Here is a 22,486-nt window from a genome sequence, read left to right as displayed (position 1 = left end):
AAGGACTCTTGAACCGAAGTAGAGCTGGAACAACCTATAGGAAGGAGCTCTGCAGGTCCCCACCATTGGCTGGCAGAGTTGGATGAGGCAGGGGTCTGGCTGGAGCTTTGCCTATACCAGCCCACTTTCCACTTACATTGAGCCCTCGGGTGCCGAGGACAGCAGGTCTTAGGTGGAGCCCTCTGTTGAAGGCCGAGGCATTTGTAGATGAAGCGAGGATGAGCAGGTGAAGTCAAAGGCAGACCAAGGTCAGGCCAGGCAGTGATCAAGAAAGTCTGGGGGTCAGGCAGTGGTTAGTGGCAGGCAGCAATCAAAAGAAGTCTAGGAAACAAGCCAAGGTCAAAGCCGAAGATCCATCCAAGGAAAAGCAAGACGGACGAGCAGGGCAGGAGGACAAGGAACAACACAAGAGGCAAGGCACACTGAAGAATTAAAGACTGATCACAACGCGTACAAGACAAAAACCACAAGAAGAACGGAAGAAATGAAAACCCAATGAAGACCAGGGAATGAAGACCTGGAACTGAAGACATGGAGAAGACCAGGAACATTGAGGCAAATCACTCTATCAGACTGTAGCGAGACCTGTTGTCAAAGTGAAGAAGTCAGGGTCTGGAGGCCTTTTTTAGGCCTTTCTGGATGATGTCATCGGCCCACACTACAGGGCTTTTCCTGCCATGAGCCCTTTAAATTTATAGTGTTGGCTATGTGCATGTGTAAGAGAAGCGTGTTGGCTGGCTGACAGTTGCATCCAACCACGAGGGAATCTGGCGGCGTTTTGCTGTAAAGAAGAGCCGGAGCGGCAGAGGGTGGCATCCTGCCGTGGGTGCATCCTTCTGGGGCCTGGACTGGGAGATTAGAGCATCAGTTTATGGGATTAGCCCATGAACCGCTAAACACAACAACTGTCTTTCAAGGATAAATCAAAATGGTTATCATGTACTTTTATATCTTGCAGTGGGGGAGATATAAGACAAGGCAGTGATTTTTTTTTTTAACTTTAAACATTTCTCCTGTGAAATTAGGGTCTATAAAAGGTGATGGATTAATAGGATTGGACACCAAAGGTCTCTGTTTATCCAGTGCATAGATATAGCACGGGCAGTAATAATTGTGGTCATGGGATAGCTTAATGTTTTCATTAATTACTTGAAAGTATTGCGCTGGAGGTGGACCCTTGGCCTGGTGCAGGATTGGTATGGCCCTCTGACAGAGGCTAGCTGGAGCTTCACCAATAGTAATCTGGGGTTTCCGCAGGTTGAGCCCTTGGGTACCCAGACCGCCTGGACTTAGGTGGGCCTCGAAGGATCTCCCAGAGAGATAGCGGAGAGGAGTGCCCACCACGAGTAAAGGTGCGCGGCTGGTGACGAGAGGATGGACTAGACCTGGACAGAGATCACTGGAGACCTCAGGAAGGAGACAGATATGAAAGTCCTCCGGGTGAGATAGGCAGAGCCCATGGGTCTAGTCAGAGGAAGGCCGCGGGCAGTGTCCGAACAGGCTGGTCTGATCATCACAGGAGCAAACAGAGGTTCCACGTGGAGAGCAAGGGTCAAAGCCAGGGTATCTGTCCAAGGGTGGTCAGCCAAAGCAAAGGTCAATTCCAAGATCAGTCCGTATGTAGTCAAGGCAAGCAGAGGTCAGTTCCAGGCAGCGGTCAAACGTGGTCAGGCAAGCAGAGATCAGTACCGTGAATCAGTCCGAGAAGGTACTACTGAAGAGGAACGTGGAGAAGGAATCAGGACAGACGCTGGGACACAGAGAGGAACGCAGAAACACTGGAACAACATGGGAACACAGGAGCACTGGAACAACACGGTAACGCAGGAACACTGGAACAGAGACTGGATCAAAGAACAAGGAGCAAAGGACGGCAACTAGCTGCACCGATGGAGTCGACCCGTTTGCCAAGGCGAGGAACTGGAGCCTGAGCCTGCCTTAAATACAGGGCTCAGGAGATGTTATTGTCGTGTGCCGCGGAGGAGTTTCCCGCGCTTGGCCCTTTAAAGGGCTGAGTGGTTCCCGCGGTGCGCCTAGGGGCAGGGCTGACGCTGAGGAGCACACCGAGCCCCGGCGTGAGGAGCGCTGTGAGCGCTGGGGACGCCCAGGAACACCACAGACGAAAGAAGCTGGCTGCGGCTGCGAGGGAAGATGGACCAGGACCTGCCTGAGTGGGGTGAGCAGGCCTGGCTGCGGCACTAGCGTGGGCGGGACTCGCAACAGAAAGATGACATACTGAAAACACCTACGAAATCTGAGGGTGCTACCCTGGTGGGAAGAGTCACAAGTGCCTCAGAAGACAGGATTACAATTTTAAATAGTCATGTTAAATGGGAGAAACTGTCAGAAACAAATAGGATGAAGTTCAACCAGGAGAAATGCAATATATCACACTTAAAGCTGAATTTTCACAACTTGTGTGTTGAAAGTGGCCGGGGATTTGAACCAGTGAGCCTGGAGTTGGGAAGCTGGAGCTCTGTCGAGAGATAGGAATTGGAGAACTATTAATATTGATAACTTCCCGGTACCATGGGCTGGGCTATGCCCAGCCAGGCACTCATTAGAAGTTGACGACTCATCCCGTTCTCTCAGCTATTTTACACTGTAGCTAGCAAGAAGTTCATTGCTGGCACATCTCCCAAATATCCAAGACTGGATTAGATCTGGATTATGCTGGAAGCCATTTTACTGCCTGGATCTCCTCCAGGTTACCTGGTAAGGGAAACCATTTTGCTCTTTTGAGCTGTTAACCTGCAGTCTATAAGCCAGGGAATTGGTCAACATGGATTTACTCAAGGGAAGTCTTACCTAACAAATCTGCTTCATTTTTTTTTGAAGGGGTTAATAAACATGTGGATAAAGGTGAACCGGTTGTTGCAGTCCCGACCGCTTCCCTTCTGTTAGGGCCCAGGCCCGCCTACCTCCGCTTCAGGGATCAACGCATTCCGCCAGCTCCGGACCCCGGGGGCTTCTCTCACTCCACGTGGCGGTCGCATTTACGGGCTTGCTTCCCTTCAGTCTCGCGCGCGCACGACCGTCTTGAGCGCCCAGCTCCCGGAAGCCCGGCCCCGCCCGCGCTGCTGACGTCACGCCCAAGTCCCGATATAACCGGCGTTCAAACTCTCTCTCATCGCCTTGCAACGAGGTTCACAACTCCATAGTTGTTCTTAGTTGCGTTCCTGGTGATCTCCACGTTGCCTGCTTCTGACTCCGGTTTGCTTCTGACTCCGCTTCAGCCTGCTGCCTGCCTCCGACTCCGGTTTGCTTCTGACTCCGCTTCAGCCCGCTGCCTGCCTCCGACTCCGGTTTGCTTCTGACTCCGCTTCAGCCTGCAGCCAGCCTCCGACTCCGGTTTGCTTCTGACTCCGCTTCAGCCTGCAGCCAGCCTCTGACTCCGGCCTGCTTCCGACTCCGCTTCAGCCTACAGTCTGCTTCAGACTCCGGTTTGCTTCTGACCCCGCTTCACCCACTGCCTGCCACTGTCTCCGGTTGCTACAGACTCCGCAGCCACCCGCTGCCCTGCCTTCAGCCGGCCCTCGGCCCTGTGCAGCCGGTTCCCTGCCTTCTGGGTACCTTGGACTTCCTATCCTTTCTGCTTGCTCTGGTCCCGGTCTACGCCCATCTCAGCCTCTGGACTTTCTGTGTCAGTTCCAAGTCCCAAGGACCCGGGACCCTACGGGCTCCTCCCGGGGGTCCCTGGTTCCTTTGTGAACCCTTCCAGCTTGTGGCTCCGCCCCCCAGCCTACTCTGTCTCCCTAGGTAGGCCGGCCCAAGGGTCCACTATCTCTCCAGCAGTGTCCAACTGCAACAGTTTGCAAGGCCATGGACTCGGCGGAGGCCCCAAGCCTGCAGGCCATCCCGGGGATGGCACAACGCCTCCAGCAGCAACAGCACTGTATCGACACGCTTGCTGCTACCGTGGAACAGTTGGTCTCCCGCCTGGAGGCCACTCCTCCGGAACCGCCTCCAGCTCCTCCTCCAGCTCCAGCACCCAGTTCGGCATCAGTGACTCAGCTACCCACACCAACCCGGTATGCCGGGGATATCAAGACATGCCGTGGCTTTTTGAATCAGTGCTACGTGCGCTTTGCCCTTCTGCCTGCACAGTTTCCCTCAGACGCAGTTAAAGTAGCGTATATCTTCTTGCTACTGGACGGTAAGGCCCTTGACTGGGCTTCACCCATGTGGGAGCGTCAGGACCCTTTGTTACAGAATCTGCAGGAATTCGTTCTCAACTTTCGCCTCGCTTTTGATGATCCTGCACGCCAGACCACCACGGCCTCGGAGCTCTTGCACCTCAGGCAAGGGACACGCTCGGTGGCCGATTACACCATAGACTTTCGCACGCTGGCCATGGAAGTTGGCTGGCGGGATGATTGCCTTAGGGGAATCTTCCAGGAGGGGCTTGCCAGCCGCATCAAAGATGAGTTAGCAGGCCGGGACCTCCTGGAGGACTTAAATGACTTAATTGACATCGCCGGCAGGGCGGATCGCCGCCTTCAGCAGCGGGATAAGGAGACCCGCTCCTACCGTAAAACACCACCACTGTCGTCCACTGCACCAGAACCCCGGCACCTAAGGCTCTTCCGGCCTCTGCCAACAGTGGAGAACCCATGCAATTGGGTAGATCTCCACTAACTCCCGAAGAAAAGAGGAGGCGCCGCTCGCAGGGCCTCTGTCTCTACTGCGGAGGCAAGGGGCACTTCCTCGCCAATTGCCCGGAACGTCCGGAAAACGACCGTGCCTAGGTTATACCGTGGAGCTACACCTAGGCTCTACAGGATCAGCTCCTCTATGTACTTTGCCAGTGACTCTTAAATACCCCGGTGGGGAACTCCAGATCCGGGCTTTCATCGACTCTGGTGCTGAGGGGAATTTCATTGTGGCCGATTTGGTGAATCAGCTGTCTCTCCCCACGCAACGAAAGGTTCCTCTGCTACGGATTTCCTCTATCCGGGGCACGCTGCTCCCTGGTACCATCATCTGCTCCACAGCCCCTTTGACTCTCCAGACAGGCTTGTTCCATTCGGAAGAAATCTCCCTGCTAGTCTTGGAGCGAGCTGTGCACCCCCTGGTTCTTGGACTACCGTGGTTACGACAGCATTCACCCGTTATTCAATGGGATAACTTTCAACTAACCCAATGGAGTCCCTTTTGTTTTGAACATTGTTTACGCCTCCCACGTCCACTGAAAACCTTGCACCTCTGCTCCTCTCTCCTGCTGCCGAGCCATATCGAGACTTCGCCAACGTCTTCTCCAAAGAGATGGCTGAAATACTTCCTCAACACCGGCCTTTTGATTGCCCGATTGACTTGCTACCGGGCACCACGCCTCCCGTGGCCGGGTGTATCCTTTGTCTTTGCCAGAGACTGCTGCCATGTCCCAGTATGTGACTGAGAACCTTGCCAAAGGCTTCATTCGTCCCTCTCGTTCACCCGCCGGAGCCGGCTTCTTCTTTGTGGCCAAGAAGGACGGCTCCCTCTGTCCATGTATAGACTATCGTGGCTTGAATGCCATCACCAAGCGAGACCGTTATCCGCTTTTCCTGATTCCTGAGCTTTTGGATCGCCTTCAGGGAGCCCGCATCTTCACCAAGCTAGACCTCCGAGGGGCCTATAACCTCGTCCGTATTCGCCCCGGGGATGAGTGGAAGACGACCTTTAATACCAGGGATGGGCATTACGAGTACCTAGTAATGCCCTTTGGACTCTGCAACGCCCCAGCCGTCTTCCAGAATCTCATTAACTAGGTCCTACGCGACATGCTCCACTCTCATGTGATTTTCTATCTTGATGACGTACTCATCTTCTCCAGAGATCTGGATACTCACCGCCACCACGTCACACAAGTTCTGCAGGCTCTCCGAGACAATCACTTCTACGCCAAGCTTGAAAAATGTGTTTTTGAAGCTGAGGCCCTGCCCTTCCTGGAGTATATCATCTCCTCCACAGGCTTCCGGATGGACCCCGAAAAAGTATCTGCCATAACTAGATGGCCTCAACCCAAGGGTCTCAAGGCCCTCCAGAGATTCTTGGGCTTCGCTAACTTTTATAGACATTTTATTCCACAGTACTCGCGTCGGGTCGCTCCCCTTACTGCCCTGACCCGCAAAGGAGCCGATGCCAAGAACTGGCCTGATGCTGCGGTCGCAGCCTTCACCGACTTGAAAAAGGCATTTCTCACGGACACCTGTCTCCGTCATCCCGATCCGGCAAAACCTTTCATCGTCGAGGTAGACGCCTCCAGCATAGCCTTCGGGGCGGTCCTCAGTCAACACTCTGAGTCCGGACAACTCTTGCCATGCTCCTACTTCTCCAGGAAGTTCTCCCCCGCCGAGACAAATTATTCCATCGGCGACAAAGAGCTGTTGGCAATCAAACTCGCGTTTGAAGAATGGAGACAATGGCTCGAGGGGGCAAGACACACGACCACCGTATATACGGATGACAAAAACTTACACTTTTTGTCCCAGGCTCAACGGTTAAACCCTCGCCAAGCCCGCTGGGCCATGTTCTTTAGCCGCTTTGATTTTATCTTACAGTACCGGCCGGCGGTCAAGAATCTCCGAGCTGATGCTCTCTCACGGACCTCCTTATCTGAAGAAGACCAAGAACCTCCACAGTACATTCTAGATCCTAGTAAGTTTCGCCTGTCCGCCCTGACGATCCTCTCCCAAGATAGGACCGTGGTTCCCCGACGAGATCGTTTAAAGACACTACGCTGGGCTCATGACTCCCTCACTGGAGGGCACGCAGGACGCGAGAGAACCTTGGAACTCCTTAACCACTTTTACTGGTGGCCCAACATGCGACAGGATGTTCGCGTCTATGTTAGTTCCTGCCCCACCTGTGCTCGTCAAAAGCCCAGTCCTGGACCCCCGTGCGGTCTCCTACAGCCTCTGCCAGTTCCCACAGAGCCCTGGACCCATCTCGCTACAGACTTTATGGTGGACTTGCCTCCATCTTGCGGTCAAACGGTTATCTGGGTCACTGTCGACCGCTTCTCTAAGATGGTGCACCTTGTTCCATTGACTAAGTTACCCTCTGCACCCGAACTAGCTCTCCTCTTCGCCCAGCATATTTTCAGGTTACACGGCCTCCCGCAAGACATAGTTTCCGACCAGGGGCCCCAGTTTGTCGCACGCTACTGGAGGGCTCTCTGTAAATGCTTCAAAGTGAAGCGCAGCTTTTCTACGGCTTTCCACCCGCAGAGTAACTGACAGTCCGAAAGGATGAATCGGTCTCTGAAAACCTACCTTCGAGCCTTCACCATTGAAAAGCAAGACAACTGGTCAGAACTGCTGCCCTGGGCCGAGTTTGCCTATAACAATCAAGCTCATGCTGCCACCGGGCTCTCACCGTTCCAGCTAGTATACGGGAAACAGCTGAGACCTCCGCTTCCCATCGCTACTCCCAGTGCCTCTCCAGCCGCCCAGTTAACGGCTCGTCAGCTACAGACCTTGTGGCAGAAGACCCAGAACAAACTGATCCGCTCAGCCTCTTCTGCCAAACAGGCGGCTGATCGCCACCGATGACCGGCTCCTACCTATCAGCCAGGAGACCAGGTTTGGCTTAGCACCAAAAACATTTGTCTCCGCCTCCCCTCACGAAGATTTGCGCCCAGGTTCTGTGGGCCATTCCGGATCGCCGAGAGAGTGGGCTCAGTCTCATATCGGCTGAGGTTGCCATCCTCTCTTCGAGTCCACAATGTTTTCCATGTATCCCTGCTAAAGCCCGTAGTCCTCTCTCGCTATCACCGAAGACCTCTGGATCCTTTACCTACTACCATCGACGATGATCCTACTTACCAGGTACGCGAGGTCCTGGATGTTCGATTCTACAACCGGAGGTGGGAGCATCTGCTCGCATGGGAAGGTTGCGGCGATGAGGACAACACCTGGGAGCCCAGCCGCAACATCCTGGACAAGTCCTTGTTGCAACAGTTCCACCGTGACCACCCGGAGAAACCTGGTCCTCTCAAGAGGGGCCGTAAAGGGGGGGGGGGGTACTGTTGCGGTCCCGACCGCTTCCCTTCTGTTAGGGCCCAGGCCCGCCTACCTCCGCTTCAGGGATCACCGCATTCCGCCCGCTCCGGACCCCGGGGGCTTCTCTCACTCCACGTGGCGGTCGCCATTACGGACCTGCTTCCCTTCAGTCTCGTGCGCGCACGCGCGAGGACGTCCGTCTTGAGCGCCCAGCTCCCAGAAGCCCGGCCCCGCCCGCGCTGCTGACGTCACGCCCAAGTCCCGATATAACCGGCGTTCAAACTCTCTCTCATCACCTTGCAACGAAGTTCACAACTCCGTAGTTGTTCTTAGTTGCGTTCCTGGTGATCTCCACGTTGCCTGCCTCCGACTCCGGTTTGCTTCTGACTCCGCTTCAGCCCGCTGCCTGCCTCCGACTCCGGTTTGCTTCTGATTTCCGCTTCAGCCCGCTGCCTGCCTCCGACTCCGGTTTGCTTCTGACTCTGCTTCAGCCTGCAGCCAGCCTCTGACTCCAGCCTGCTTCCGACTCCGCTTCAGCCTACAGTCTGCTTCAGACTCCGGTTTGCTTCTGACCCCGCTTCACCCACTGCCTGCCACTGTCTCCGGTTGCTACAGAATCCGCAGCCGCCCGCTGCCCTGCCTTCAGCCGGCCCTCGGCCCTGTGCAGCCGGTTCCCTGCCTTCCGGGTACCTTGGACTTCCTATCCTTTCTGCTTGCTCTGGTCCCGGTCTACGCCCATCTCAGCCTCTGGACTTTCTGTGTCAGTTCCAAGTCCCGAGGACCCGGGACCCTACGGGCTCCTCCCGGGGGGTCCCTGGTTCCTGGGTGAACCCTTCCAGCTTGTGGCTCCGCCCCCCGGCCTACCCTGTCTCCCTAGGTAGGCCGGCCCAAGGGTCCACTATCTCTCCAGCAGTGTCCAACTGCAACACAGGTAGATGTAGTGTATTTGGATTTTCAGAAGGCGTTTGACAAAGTTCCTCATGAGAGGCTTCTAAGAAAACTAAAAAAAGTCATGGGATAGGAGGCGATGTCCTTTCGTGAATTACAAACTGGTTAAAAGACAGGAAACAGAGCGTAGGATTAAATGGTCAATTTTCTCAGTGGAAAAGGGTAAACAGTGGAATGCCTCAGGGATCTGTACTTGGACCGGTACTTTTCAATATATATATAAATGATCTGGAAAGGAATACGATGAGTGAAGTTATCAAATTTGTGGATGATACAAAATTATTCAGAGTAGTTAAATCACAAGCGGATTGTGATACATTACAGGAAGACCTTGCAAGACTGGAAGATTGGGCATCCGCATGGCAGATGAAATTTAATGTGGACAAGTGCAAGGTGTTGCATATAGGGAAAAATAACCCTTGCTGTAGTTATACGATGTTAGGTTCCATATTAGGAGCTACCACCCAGGAAAAAGATCTAGGCATCTAGGCGTAGCCGCGTGTATCTGTTAAAATCCAGGATTGGCGCGCGCAAGGCTGCCGGCGCACCATGGTCCGGTCCAGGGGCTGGTCCGGAGGCCGCGGCCACGCCCCTGGAATGCCCCCGATGACGTGCCGGCCGTGACACGCCCCCCGACACGCCCCCCCAGGAAAGCCCCGGGACTTACGCGCGTCCTGGGGCTTGTGTGTGCCACCAAGCCTATACAAGATAGGCTCGGCGCGCGCGGGGGGGGGGTGTTGGGGTAGGTTTTCGGGGGTTACACGTGTAACCCTTTGAAAATCTACCCCGTTATTTGTAGTAAATGATTATAAATGTCTTAAAAGTGAAATACTGACTAGGTCTGGGTGAAAAGGGGAGAGTTGAACCAAGAGTCAGGAGGGTCTCGATAACCTGCAGATGGAGTGGGGGAACTGGTAGCTAATTGGAAACACTGGTAATTTCATTGCCATGTGCATGCTAGAAACTTTCCTGACTTACACATGTAAAACCATACGTATGGGGAGCAAATGCATGTAAATTACGCAGGTAACATCTCCACACACATATTTTTAATGTTAAAAGTAAAAATACGCAGGTATAGAAATTGTGCGCCACTTATTCGGCTAAGTCACATAGGCAGATAAGTCTGAAAAGTGCTACCTATCTGGCTAAGTAAGATAGATAGATAAGTCTCAAATAGAGCTACTTATCTGGATAAGTATCACTATTTAAGACTTATCCGACTATCTGATTTATTCAGATAAGTAGCACTATTTAAGATTTATCCGGATAAGTAGCACTATTTAAGACATATCTGACTATCTGATTTATCTGTTTAAGTAGCACTATTTAAGATTATCCGACCATCTGATTTATCTGGATAAGGAGCACTAATTAAGACTTATCCGACTATCTGACTTATCTGGATAAGTAGCATAATTTAAGACTTATCCGACTATCTGACTTATCTGGATAAGTAGCATAATTTAAGACTTATCCAGTTATTTGACTTAGTTGGATAAGTAGCTGCAAAGCTGCTATTTAGCCATAAGACTCAGAACTTATCTGGATAAGTGCAATATGTATTTTCATTTTTTTTTTTTTACATACACACACAGGTTGCTGGATATATTTGTGTGTATTTTATAATCTACGTATATCATATAAATACAGGTTATAAATACAGGAATAGATTTCTGCACACCCATATCATGTGTATATGGCCGCGCATGCAGCTATTTAAAAGTTATCCTCTTAAGAAGGAAAACTAAACTGCATAAATACAGAATGGAGAATGCTGACTGAGCATTAGTTCTATGAATGGATTACAAATGAAGTGTGAGTCAAAAACATAGGCACATTATTCAAAACAAAAATTTAAGATATACATGGAATAAGAATATCACATGTAAACACAATGAAATATTTTGCCATTTGTACTAAACAGTACACAATATGATGTGTACTGTGTGGATCTGGATTTTAGATTTAATGTCTTGCTTTTCCAAATTTGAGGCAATTTGCAACCAGGTACAATTGGTATTTCCCTGCCCCAGATGGCTTATCATCTATGGGGATCATTTACTAAGGCACCATTGTTTTCCTGGAGGGGTTCACTAAGCTGTGGTACTTAAAACTGCAGCTTAATAAACTCCACGGTATTTTCCTGGCGGTAAAATGCCGCTGAGAAAAATAACAGCTTAGCTGCTCAAGCAAATTTTATGCAATAGCGGCCCCAGATTGTGAGACAGGCTATGCTTTACAGAGGCCGATCGGTTCCAAGTAACATCCCCCTACATGTGGCAAAGACCCTGGCAGTCTCTGGAGACGCCCGTCCCACGAGATAAAGCAGATGGTGACTGGCTGTTCTCTACTGGGGATAGAACGAGAACTAATGGTAATGGGGGGAGGGGGGATTTATATTTAGGATTAGACATTAAGAAGGTTATTTTTAAAGTATAACCATAATCCACTAGAAAAGGTTATCTAGGGCGGTGGCAGAATCTCCATCACCGGAGGTTTGTAAGAGTAGATAATGTACAATAAATGGATGGCCTAGATGACCTGGAGTTCTCTAACAGAAAACATGATTCTATTCAGTGATACCTCTTTTTTATGTGGATGTAGTTTGCGCTGACAAAATCCTGTGTTGAACATCCCATAAAGAGGAGGGGAAAGGCAAAGAGGATGCCTGCAAACAACCCTATGGTGCACAATGCCGCACACTGCTTTAGAGTCATTCGGAACTTCTTCATGATGGCTCCCCCTGCAACTATTCCAATCATTGCTCCAGGAATATTCACAGCTCCTAAAAAATAAAACCAAAGACAATTTATTTCATTTACTTTTCAGCATTTATTAACTATTCTCTCCTTCCATCGAGGCTGTGCACAATCAAAGTTAGGAATCCAATTCCACCCCATGAGCCTCTATTATTAGCATACAGAGACAGTCAGCCATAAATCACAGCAATCTACCATGTTTAGCAAGTTGTCAGGGCAACCTGCCATTGCTTTCCTTGACCTTATGGAGCCACGGCAATTTATTATCATGTAACAATTCATATTTTATTAATGGAACAACCAGAGATTGCTGACTTCTCCAACTGCCAATTCAAAAATGGCATCACAGTTGGCCTTTTATGACATCATCGCAAAATTATTTAAAATGCAGAAGGTGAAAAGCGTTTTCCATTTAGAAATGAAGAGGGCTTTACCCAAAAAATGGACCTTTTAAAATTACAGTGATCAGCAGTGAGGGAAGAGGGGCTATAAGAAAATTAGGTATTACCTTCAATAATTTTCGTTCCTGTAGTACCAAGGATAAGTCCAGACTCCCGGGTTTTGCCGCCGCACCAGCAGATGGAAACAGAGCAAGATTTGACTGGCTCTGTCATAAATACCAGGGTGCCACCCACAGTCTGCCAGTATTATGGAATGTCAAATCAGAATGACCCCTAGCTGAAAACTAACTATATACAGAAATCTCAACTGGGAAACCGTTGGATCACTGACCCCAACAACAAACCAGACCCGTAAAAGAGGTTAACAAATGGGAGAACATCACATATCAGGTAAAACAAGAGCAGAATCAGAAGCAGCGGACTCTCTGAAGCTTTTATGCACATAGCGGGCGGGACTCTGGACTGATCCTTGGTACTACAGGAACGAAAATTATCGAAGGTAAGACCTAATTTTCTTTTCCCTGTACGTACCGGATCAGTCCAGACTCCTGGGATGTACCAGAGCTTGAACCTACTTGGGCTGGGATCCAGAGAGGCCTGCTCTCAATACGCCTGCTCCGAAATTTCCGTCCCTTGGATCCTGGACATCGAGCCGATAATGTCGCGCAAAAGTATGCAAAGATTTCCAAGTTGCTGCTCTGCAAATCTCCTGTGGAGAAATCTGATGACACTCCGCCCAGAAAGCCGCCTGGGAGCGAGTGGAATGCGCCTTCAGCCCCACCAGCAGAGGCCGACCACAGAACAAATATGAGGAATTTATGGCCTCTTTCAACCAATGGGCGATGATGGTTTTGGACGCCATATTACCCCCTCTTTGGTCATTCCAAAGGACGAAGAGATGATCCGACAATCGAAAAGCATTGGTAGCTTCCAGATAACACAGTAGCGCCCTACGGACATCCAGCTTTCGTAAATCCTTCGAAAGAGAATCCAACCTATCCAGGTCGGTAAACGATGGTAGCTCCATCGACTGGTTCAAATGAAAGGAGGAAACTACTTTTGGCAGAAAAGATGGGACGGTCCGCAAACTAATTCCGGAATCAGAGATCCTCAAGAAAGGCTCCCTGCAGGACAATGCCTGAAGTTCAGAAACCCGGCGTGCCGAGGAAATTGCCACCAGGAATACTACCTTCAATGTGAGATCCTTTAGCGTCGCCCTCTTCAGTGGCTCAAAAGGGGGCGCACACAAAGCCTTAAGGACCACATTTAAAATCCAGGATGGACATGGAGAATTCAGCAGAGGGCGTAAATGTTTCGCCCCTTGCAGAAACCGGGCAACATCGGGGTGCGCTGCCAGAGTCTTCGCGTCTACAGAACTGCGTAAACAATCGAGAGCTGCTACCTGCACCCACAAGGAGCTACAGGACAATCCCTTAGCTAAACCGTCCTGTAGAAAGGCTAGAATACTGGAAATGGATGCCCGAGTGGAGACAATTGCACGTGAAACGCACCACGAAACGAAAACCTTCCACACTTGCACATATGATAAGGAAGTCGACACCTTATGCGACCTCAGGGGGGGCACTGCGTCCGAATAAACTTTACCTTTTAGACGTCGCCTCTCAAACGCCATGCCGCTAGACAAAAGCGATCTACCTGAGGCCCCGGTGAAGGAGGTTCAGCAGAAACGGAAAACGCAGTGGGCCCTCCACCGCGAGATTGACGAGATCCGCGAACCACGGCCGACGGGGCCACTCAAGAGCCACCAAGATTAACTCCGACGGATGGCTCTCTATTAGATGTAGTACCTTGCCGATCAGCGGCCGAGGGGGAAAGTCATACAGAAGGACTGTCATCGGCCAGGGCAACGCCAAAGCATCCACGTCCTCTGCCCCCGTTTCCCTTCATCGAGCAAAGATGCGTGGAGCCTTGGCATTCTTGAAGGTCGCCATCAGGTCCATGGACGGCGTGCCCCATCTATCACAGATGAGTTGAAAAGCCCTGTCCGCAAGCTCCCACTCTCCGGGGTCGAGCTGATTTTGACTCAAAAAATCTGTGTGTATGTTGTCGACCCCTGCTATGTGGGACGCAGCTATGATGGCTAGGTGCCATTCCGCCCAATGAATCAACAGGCGAGCTTCTAATGCCACTGAACGACTCCTGGTCCCCCCCTGATGATTGATGTAAGCCACTGTGGTCGCATTGTCGGAGAGCACCCTGACTGACTTCCCCTGAATCAGAGGGAGGAAGGCCTGCAACACCAGGCACACCACTCTGGTCTCCAAGCGATTGATCGACCACCGAGACTCGACCGGGGTCTAGAGCCCCTGCACTGACTTCCGCAAGCACACAGCTCACCAGCCGGAGAGGCTTGCATCCGTGGTGACCACTGTCCAATCCAGCACCACCAGCGGAACGCCCCGGAGCAGATTGTCCTAGCTAAAGCCACCAAACTAGACTGGATCGTGCCAGGTCCGTCAATGGTAATGGAAGGTAGAACTGCTCGGACACCGGACTCCAGCGGGAAAGTAACGCCAACTGCAAGCAACGCATGTGAGCGAAAGACCAAGGAACCAATTCCAGCATCGAAGCCATGGACCCTAGCGTCTGCAAGTAATCCCAAACCGTCAGCGGTTGTTTCTCCAGTAAGGACCGGACTTGTCCCTGCAACTTGAGACTGCGATCCGAGGTGAGATAGACCTTTCCCTGACGGGTGTCGAATAAAGCTCCCAAAAACTCCAGCGACTGAGAGGGAATGAGTTGACTTTTGGCTGTGTTGACCATCCAACCGAGGGACCTCAACAACTGTAGCACCCGGTGGATTGCAGAATGGCACCGGGATTCGGATTTTGCTCGAATCAACCAATCGTCCAGGTTTGGATGCACCAACAAATCCTCCCGGTGAAGCTGTGCTGCAACTACCACCATTATCTTGGTGAATGTTCGGGGAGCTGTGGCCAGATCGAACGGCAATGCCTGAAACTGGTAAAGGTTCCCCAACATGAAGAATCTGAGATATTTCTGATGGTCCTCCCTGATTTTGTTGTGCAAATATACCTCTGTCAGATCCAGTGAAGCCACGAATTCCCCCGGACGAACGGAAGCAATGACGGAACGCAACGTTTCCATGCGAAAGCGTGGGATCCGAAGGCATCTGTTGACGCACTTTAGATCTAGTATGGGATGAAAGGACCCTTCCTTCTTTGGAATGACGAAGTATATGGAATAATGTCCTCTACGTTGCTCTGGAGGAGGTACTGGAACAATCGCCCCCAGATCCAACAGCCGCTGCAAGGTCTGTTGGACCACTTGACGTTTTTCAGCATACCCGCACGGGGACGTGAAAAATCGTGGGTTGGGACGACATGCAAAATCTAAAGCGTAACCGTGTTTTATCACGGAGGGTGCCCACTGATGTGACGTGATTGTGGTCCACTCCTCGTAAAATAGAGACAGTCTGCTCCCTACCTTCGGTCTGGAGGAATGGACCGGCCGGACATCAATGCGCAGTCTTACCACCGGGAGCCACCAGGTCTACCGAAACGCCTTCCTCGAAAGGCCTGTGACTGCTGTCAGCCACCCGCAGGACGAAAGGATGAGGAAGAGGCACTGGGATGAGGAGTATGAGCTTTTCGAGTACCCCGACACCTGGACCTAGCCGAGAAGGATCCTCTGGCGCGTGTTCTGTCCTCAGGGAGACGATGAACCTTATTTTCGCCCAGTGACTGAATCATATCCTCCAATTCCTTTCCAAATAGAAGTTTGCCTTTAAAGGGTAAGGACCCCAGCCGGGATTTGGAGGCTCCATCCGCGGACCAGTTCCTTAACCACAATAATCGTCGTGCCGAGACGGCCGAGACCATGGAATGAGCCAAAGTTCTCAGGAGATCGTACAGCGCGTCGGCACTATAAGCCACTACCGCCTCGAGATGGCCCGCCTGTCGGGCTTCCTCCTCAGAAAGGCCCTCATTGGCGAGCAGTTGTTACACCCAACGCAGTCCTGCCCGCAGAGCAAAATTGCTACAAATTGCCGCCCGGATCCCTAGAGCGGATACTTCTAAGATCTTTTTAAGCTGGACCTCCAGCTTCCGATCCTGCAGATCCTTTAGGGCCATGGCCCCCATGACCGGAATAGTAGCCTCTTTGTCACCGCTGAAACAGCCGCATCCACCTTTGAAACACGAAGAACTTCCAGGGCATCCTCAGGCAGAGGATAAAGCTTATCCATAGCCTTCGTGACCTTCAGCCCCAAATCTAGGGTATCCCACCCGCGAAAGAGGAGGTCCGTAGCCGAAAAATGATAAGGAAATGTCGTAGGAGGGCCACTCAGTCCCAACAATACTGGGTCCATCGAGCCGAAATGAGACTCCTCAGGAGGCACAGCAATTCCCAACTCCTCCAAAATAGCAGGAATGAGGGGTCCCAGCTTGTCTCTGTGGAAGAGGCAGACCACCCTAGGGTCATCGCCCTCAGAGACATGGCTCTGCCGCGTCTTCCCCTGCGACTGGTCGCCATCTTCCTCTACCCCCCGCGGGGGTGGGGCAGCCCATCCTGATCCTCATGATCTGGAGACTCCGAAGCTGAGTCCGTATCCTCCCGGGGAAGAATAGCCCATAACGGACACTTTGCCCTAGAAGGCCCCCCAGGGTCCCCCAACCAGGGTCGACCCTTGCCTGCAGGGCATGGCCCATCAAAGCCCCCGGACTTAGGAGAATGCCGTTTAGAGGCTTTGCATGCCTTAAAGGCCCTATGCATAGCCAGGATAAATTCTGAGGAAAAGGAGGAACATGAAACATCCGAATCCGCCCCTGTATCATCCCCTTGCCCCCCCCCCCCCCCCCCGCTGCTCCTGCCTGCGAAACAGGCTGCGGAACTGGTCTCTGGGGAGAGAGGGAGGGCAAGGAATTCCTTGCCCCCACCGTGAGCGGCGCCGCGAAGGAGGCCGAATCCAAAATGGCGCTTTTTACCGCATTCACTGGCAACTGCCTGGAGGCAGGAGAAGGCAGCTCCCCGATCATGACCGCCATCGTTCTGCGCCGAACGACCTCCCCCTGAACAGACCCCGACGTCCCTTCGCCTCCGGGGATGTAGGCTGAGCACAGCCCATCCCGCGAAAGGTGCGCGCGCCCCGAGCCGCACGAATCGCGTGGCATTATGAAGTCGGGCTGCAGAGAAAAAAGTAAAGAGCGAGGGGAGAGGAGACGCGAACAGCCGACCGCCGCAGCAAAAAGAAACAGAGAGCTGCCAAAATCCATGTCCTGCTACTATTATTTTTATTTTTTTATTTATTTTTCAAACCTGTACCGCTGTCTAACGTCGGGTCCTGAAGCAGTTTGGCTGGGGTGAGTGATCCGGGCTCCCTGGTATCACCCCCGGCTGGGCTACCAAAAGACAAAGTCAGGGTTCTCAACCCTTAGCACCAGCAGCCTGCAGAACCAGGGGGGGATGGTCCCCTCAGGACCTGCCAACCCCCTGGGAGGTTAAGACTGTCGCTGGACGCTCCGGGACTGACTTTCTGCCTTCTCAGTCTTCTTATGATTTTTCTTTCTTTCTTTTTTTTTTTTAAACTTAATTAATAAAAGTAACCAAACAAAGCTCTGTAAGGCTATCTAAATCTTACTTTTTTTTTTTTTTAAGGATCAGCTCAGACTGTGAGTAAAACACCCAGACCATCTGCTGGAGACAGAGTAATACTGGCAGACTGTGGGTGGCACCCTGGTATTTATGACAGAGTCAGTCAAATCTTGCTCTGTCTTCATCTGCTGGTGCGGAGGCAAAACCCAGGAGTCTGGACTGATCCGGTATGTACAGGAAACCATTTTTTTGCACTGAATGCCACATGCTTATTTGACTACCAGTGATTGACAGGATGTATGTGTGCATCTGGTGCAAAGAGCTCCTGGCCTTCAGAGGCTAGAGTGGCTGGGTCTTGGGCTGGTGGAGGGAGGCTATGCTGTGGTTGGGGGGAGGAAGGGCTCAGCTTGGGAAAAGAAGTACTTTGCTGGGGCTGGGGGAGGGGCTTAGCCTGGAGGGTGCTGGCTGTGTAGAGACTGCTGGGTGGTGAGGGCAGGCTATACTGGGGTTGAGATTGCAAGGGAGAGAGAAGGCTCTGCTTGGACTGGAGGGGGAACAGCAGGTTGTTTGGGCTCTGCTGGGGCTAGAGAGCGGGAAGGCAATAAATAGAAGCCTCTGGGGGTCTGGGACTGGGAGGGGTGCCCTGTGCTGGGGCGGGGGAGGGCAGGCTATGATTGGGTTCGGAAGAAGGCTGTCTATCTATCTATCTATCTATATGAAGTGTATATTACGCTCTCCTCCTCCAGAGGGGAGGAGCTAGCAATCTGTTATCGCTCACCCCTCCAGGAGGGTGGAGTTAGCAATCTATTCTGCTTTTCTCCTGAAAGGGGGAGGAGTTAACAATCTGTCATGATCTGCTCCTCCAGAAGGGAGGAGTTAGCTATCTGTAATGCTTACTCCGCCAGGAGGGCAGAGTTAGTAATCTGTTAGCGAACTGCTGTTAGAAGCTCCTGTAAAGAAGGGGATAGCAATCTGTTATGGATCAACTCCCCAGGAAGAGGAGTTGGCAATCTGTTCAATGATATTCTACTGAGGAGAGGAGCTAACAATAGGTATATTGTACTTCGCTACAGAGATAGCAATCTATCATGCCTCTGCTACGGAGTAGCAATCTGTTACATATAGGCTGCTGGCAAGTCCTATAGAAAGAGAAGGTAGCTATCTATATAATATTTCCATAAGCGGGGTTAGTGGTCGGTAGTGGTTGGCTCCCACAGAGTGATAGTAATGTAAGGAATGACCACTTGGAGGAAATGGTGAATCCCTGGGCCGATGCCCCCAGGAGATCCTGAGAGGAACCACCGGCTAGGCTAGAATATGAGATAAACACAATAGTTCTTTATTAGGCTGGAAGCTGGACCACCAGAGGTGGCAGTACTGAGTCGATGTGTTCAGCAGGGCTGAAGTCCCTCTGATACTTGAATATAATCTCTGGGTCGTTGAGCTGTAGAGAGAGACTAGAAATAGTGAGTAGACAGGGTATTCTGGATACAAGATGGTACACTCACAATAGTAGATGTCTGCAATGGTCTCTATGCCACAGAGAGTCTTCAGTATATTAGGAACAGGAGCCGTAGGCGAGCCCTGGTTCCCACAAACAGTCTGTAATAAGAACTCACAATAGTTGTATATGGAATGGCTTCTAGAGTAGAAGAGAGTCTGTAAAGGATTCTAGGAACATGGGCCCTCGTGGAGCGAGTACCGGTTCCTATCTACAATAGAACTCACTGTGTTCACATCTGCGATCGCTTCCAGGCAATGAGGAGTCTTCCGAGTATTCAGGGACGTAGGCCCTCGAGGAGCAAATACTGGATCCCGTCTTGGCAATCTGAAATCAAGAAGAGAGAGTGGTGCCCCCGTGGAGCGGGTACTCCTGGTAAGTTTGAAAAGGCCGAGCAGTGGAGAAGGATTCCCCTAGCTAACTTGAATCATTGTTGCAAGTATCGTGGACTGCCAAAGCAAGTCCTGTTGGAGTTCCCTGCTAACTCGTTAGAGGTTAGCAAACAAAGACCTTTTAAAGTGGAAATGGATGACGTCACTACGGGGAGACGCCCCCGAAGTTCACGCCCTTGCTGGTACAAAGTCTGGAGCGCACGCACGCACCCTTACGTCATCAGGAACATGGCAGATCCGTAGCGTCAAGCCAGCCCGGGGACACCGGGACCAAGAGGCAGAGAGAAGCCGCGGCTGCAACTGTCCATCAGAGTCGAAGGGAGTCACTCCCAAGGTAGAGAGGGTGGAGTGAGGGGTGAGAAGAGGCACGAACGCAACAGTGTATCCATCAGGCAGCTACATTGCCAGCCAGTTGCTCAAAGCCCCCTTTTTGTTTTGCTTTAATTTGCTGAAAGAAGCAAGCATACACACACACACACACACACACAGTCACAGAGATGCAGACACTCTACAATCAGACAGACATAGACAGAAATGGATACCTCATAGCCAGACAGATACAGAGAGAAATGGATATCTCATACCCAGACAGACACAGACACTCCACACCCAGACAAACACAGTGAGAAACAGATGTCTGATACCTAGACAGATACATCTCATTCTCTCTACTCCTTCCGGCATGTCCACTCTGTTGCAGATCTTAGTATCATCTGCAAATAGATAAACTATACCTTCTATCCCTTCCGCCAGGTCGCTCACAAAAGTATTGAACCAATCCTTGTGGCACTCCACTTAACACTGTTCTTGCTTCAGAGTAGGTTCCATTTACCATTACACTCTGTCTCCTATCAGTCATCCAGTTTGTAATCCACGCCACCACCTTGGTGCTCACTCCCAAGCTTCTTGTTTTATTCACAAGCCTCCTATGTGTAACCATATAAAAAGCTTTGCTGACATGCAAGTAGATCACATTTAGCACTTTTCCTTGATCCAATTCTCTAGTCACCCAATCAAAAAAATAAATCAGATTTGTCTGATAGGATCTGCCTCAGGTCCAGAAACCCACCGGAATGTAGATAGTTCACAATCCTTTCCTTCAGCAATCTCCATTAATTTTTTCACCACCAAGGTGAGGTTAACTGGCCTATAGTTTTCGGCCTCCTCTTTGCTCCCACTCTTGTGAAGTGGGACCACCACCACTCTTCTCCAATCCTGCGGCACCACTTCTGTTTCCAGGGATCTATTGAACAGATTCTTTAGTGGACCTGCCAATATATCTCTGAGCTCTCTTAGTATCCTGGGGTGTATCTCATCTGGCCCCATGGCCTTGACCACTTTCATTTTGTCTAGCTCTTCCTCGTCTGTAAACTGAGTTTTGTCTACTTCATTCCCATCTACAGTCTTGTTAAACAGCAACAGGCCTTCTCCAGGGTCTTCTTTAGTCAATACTGAACTGAAGTATTTGTTTAATATTTCTGCCATTTCTTTGTTACTCTCCACACTTTGTCACCTTTCAATTTCACTATACCACTTCTGACCTCCCTTCTTTCACTGATATATCTGAAAAATGTTTTGTCTCCATGCTTTACCTCTTTGGCCATCCTTTCTTCCGCTTGACTTTTTTCTTTCCTTAAATCTTTGTCTCCCTCATTTATAACAGATATTCTTCCCTATGTTCCTTTTTTTTTTAGTTCCTTTATATTTCATAAATGCTGTGTTTTTGCCTTTATTTTTTCAGCCACTTACTTAGAGAACCAAATCAGTTTCTTTTTTCTCTTACTCTTGTTTACTTTTCTAACATATATAGTTGTTGCCTTTGTTATAGCTCCTTTTAACTTGGCCTATTGCTGTTCCACCTCACCCATTTTCTCATGGTCTTTCAGTACTTCCTCCAGGTATGTCCCCATTTCAAAGTCTGTATTTTTGAAATTCAAAACTCGGGTCTTTGTGTGTCTTCTCTGTATCTTAATTGTAAAATCGAACCATACTGTCTGATGAACACTGATGCTCAGATGAGCTCCTACCTGAACATTAGAGACATTATCACCATTAGTAAGCACTAGATCGAGTATCACACACTCTCGTGGGTTCCATTACCATTTGTTTGAGCAGAGCCCCTTGAAAGGCATCCACTATCTCCCTACTTCTTGTAGATTTCACAGAAGGGATACTCCAATCCACATCCGGCAGATTAAAATCTCCAACGAGCAACTCTTTGCCCTTCTTTTCCACCTTTTGGATGTCTTCTATGAGTTCTCTGTCCAGTTCTTCAGTTTCAGTCAATGGTCTGTAGATCTCACCAGTAAAAATTGAAGCACTATCTTCTTTTTTTAGGACGGTCCACAATAAGAACATAAGAACATGCCATACTGGGTCAGACCAAGGGTCCATCAAGCCCAGCATCCTGTTTCCAACAGTGGCCAATCCACGCCATAAGAACCTGGCAAGTAATCAAAAACGAAGTCTATTCCATGTTACCGTTGCTAGTAATAGCGGTGGTTATTATCTAAGTCAACTTAATAGCAGGTAATGGACTTCTCCTCCAAGAACTTATCCAATCCTTTTTTAAACACAGCTATACTAACTGCACTAACCACATCTTCTGGCAACAAATTCCAGAGTTTAATTGTGCGTTGAGTGAAAAAGAACTTTCTCCGATTAGTTTTAAATGTGCCACATGCTAACTTCATAGAGTGCCCCCTAGTCTTTCTATTATCCGAAAGAGTACATAACCGATTCACATCTACCCATTCTAGACCTCTCATGATTTTAAACACCTCTATCATATCCCCCCTCACCCGTCTCTTCTCCAAACTGAAAATTCCTAACCTCTTTAGTCTTTCCTCATAGGGGAGCTGTTCCATTCCCCTTATCATTTTGTACATTATTTGTATCATTATCACATGTACGAGACCTAGGC

The 22,486-nt window shown here is 50.5% G+C and overlaps 1 protein-coding gene across 3 annotated transcripts in view; it reads right to left on the bottom strand.

Moving 5' to 3' along the window:
• SLCO2B1 (solute carrier organic anion transporter family member 2B1) overlaps nt 1-22,486 on the bottom strand; it is a 360,204-nt gene that overhangs the window by 64,894 nt on the left and 272,824 nt on the right. For all 3 annotated transcript variants that reach the window (XM_029602065.1, XM_029602067.1, XM_029602066.1), the window contains one exon: nt 11,520-11,721. In XM_029602065.1, the coding sequence (XP_029457925.1) occupies nt 11,520-11,721 (202 nt within the window). The remainder of the gene's footprint in view (nt 1-11,519; nt 11,722-22,486) is intronic.

This window comes from Rhinatrema bivittatum, chromosome 5 (assembly GCF_901001135.1).
Source record: "Rhinatrema bivittatum chromosome 5, aRhiBiv1.1, whole genome shotgun sequence".
Lineage (NCBI taxonomy): Eukaryota > Metazoa > Chordata > Amphibia > Gymnophiona > Rhinatrematidae > Rhinatrema > Rhinatrema bivittatum.
Note: the sequence above shows the minus strand (reverse complement) of the source record. Positions and strands in the feature narration are given on the sequence as shown.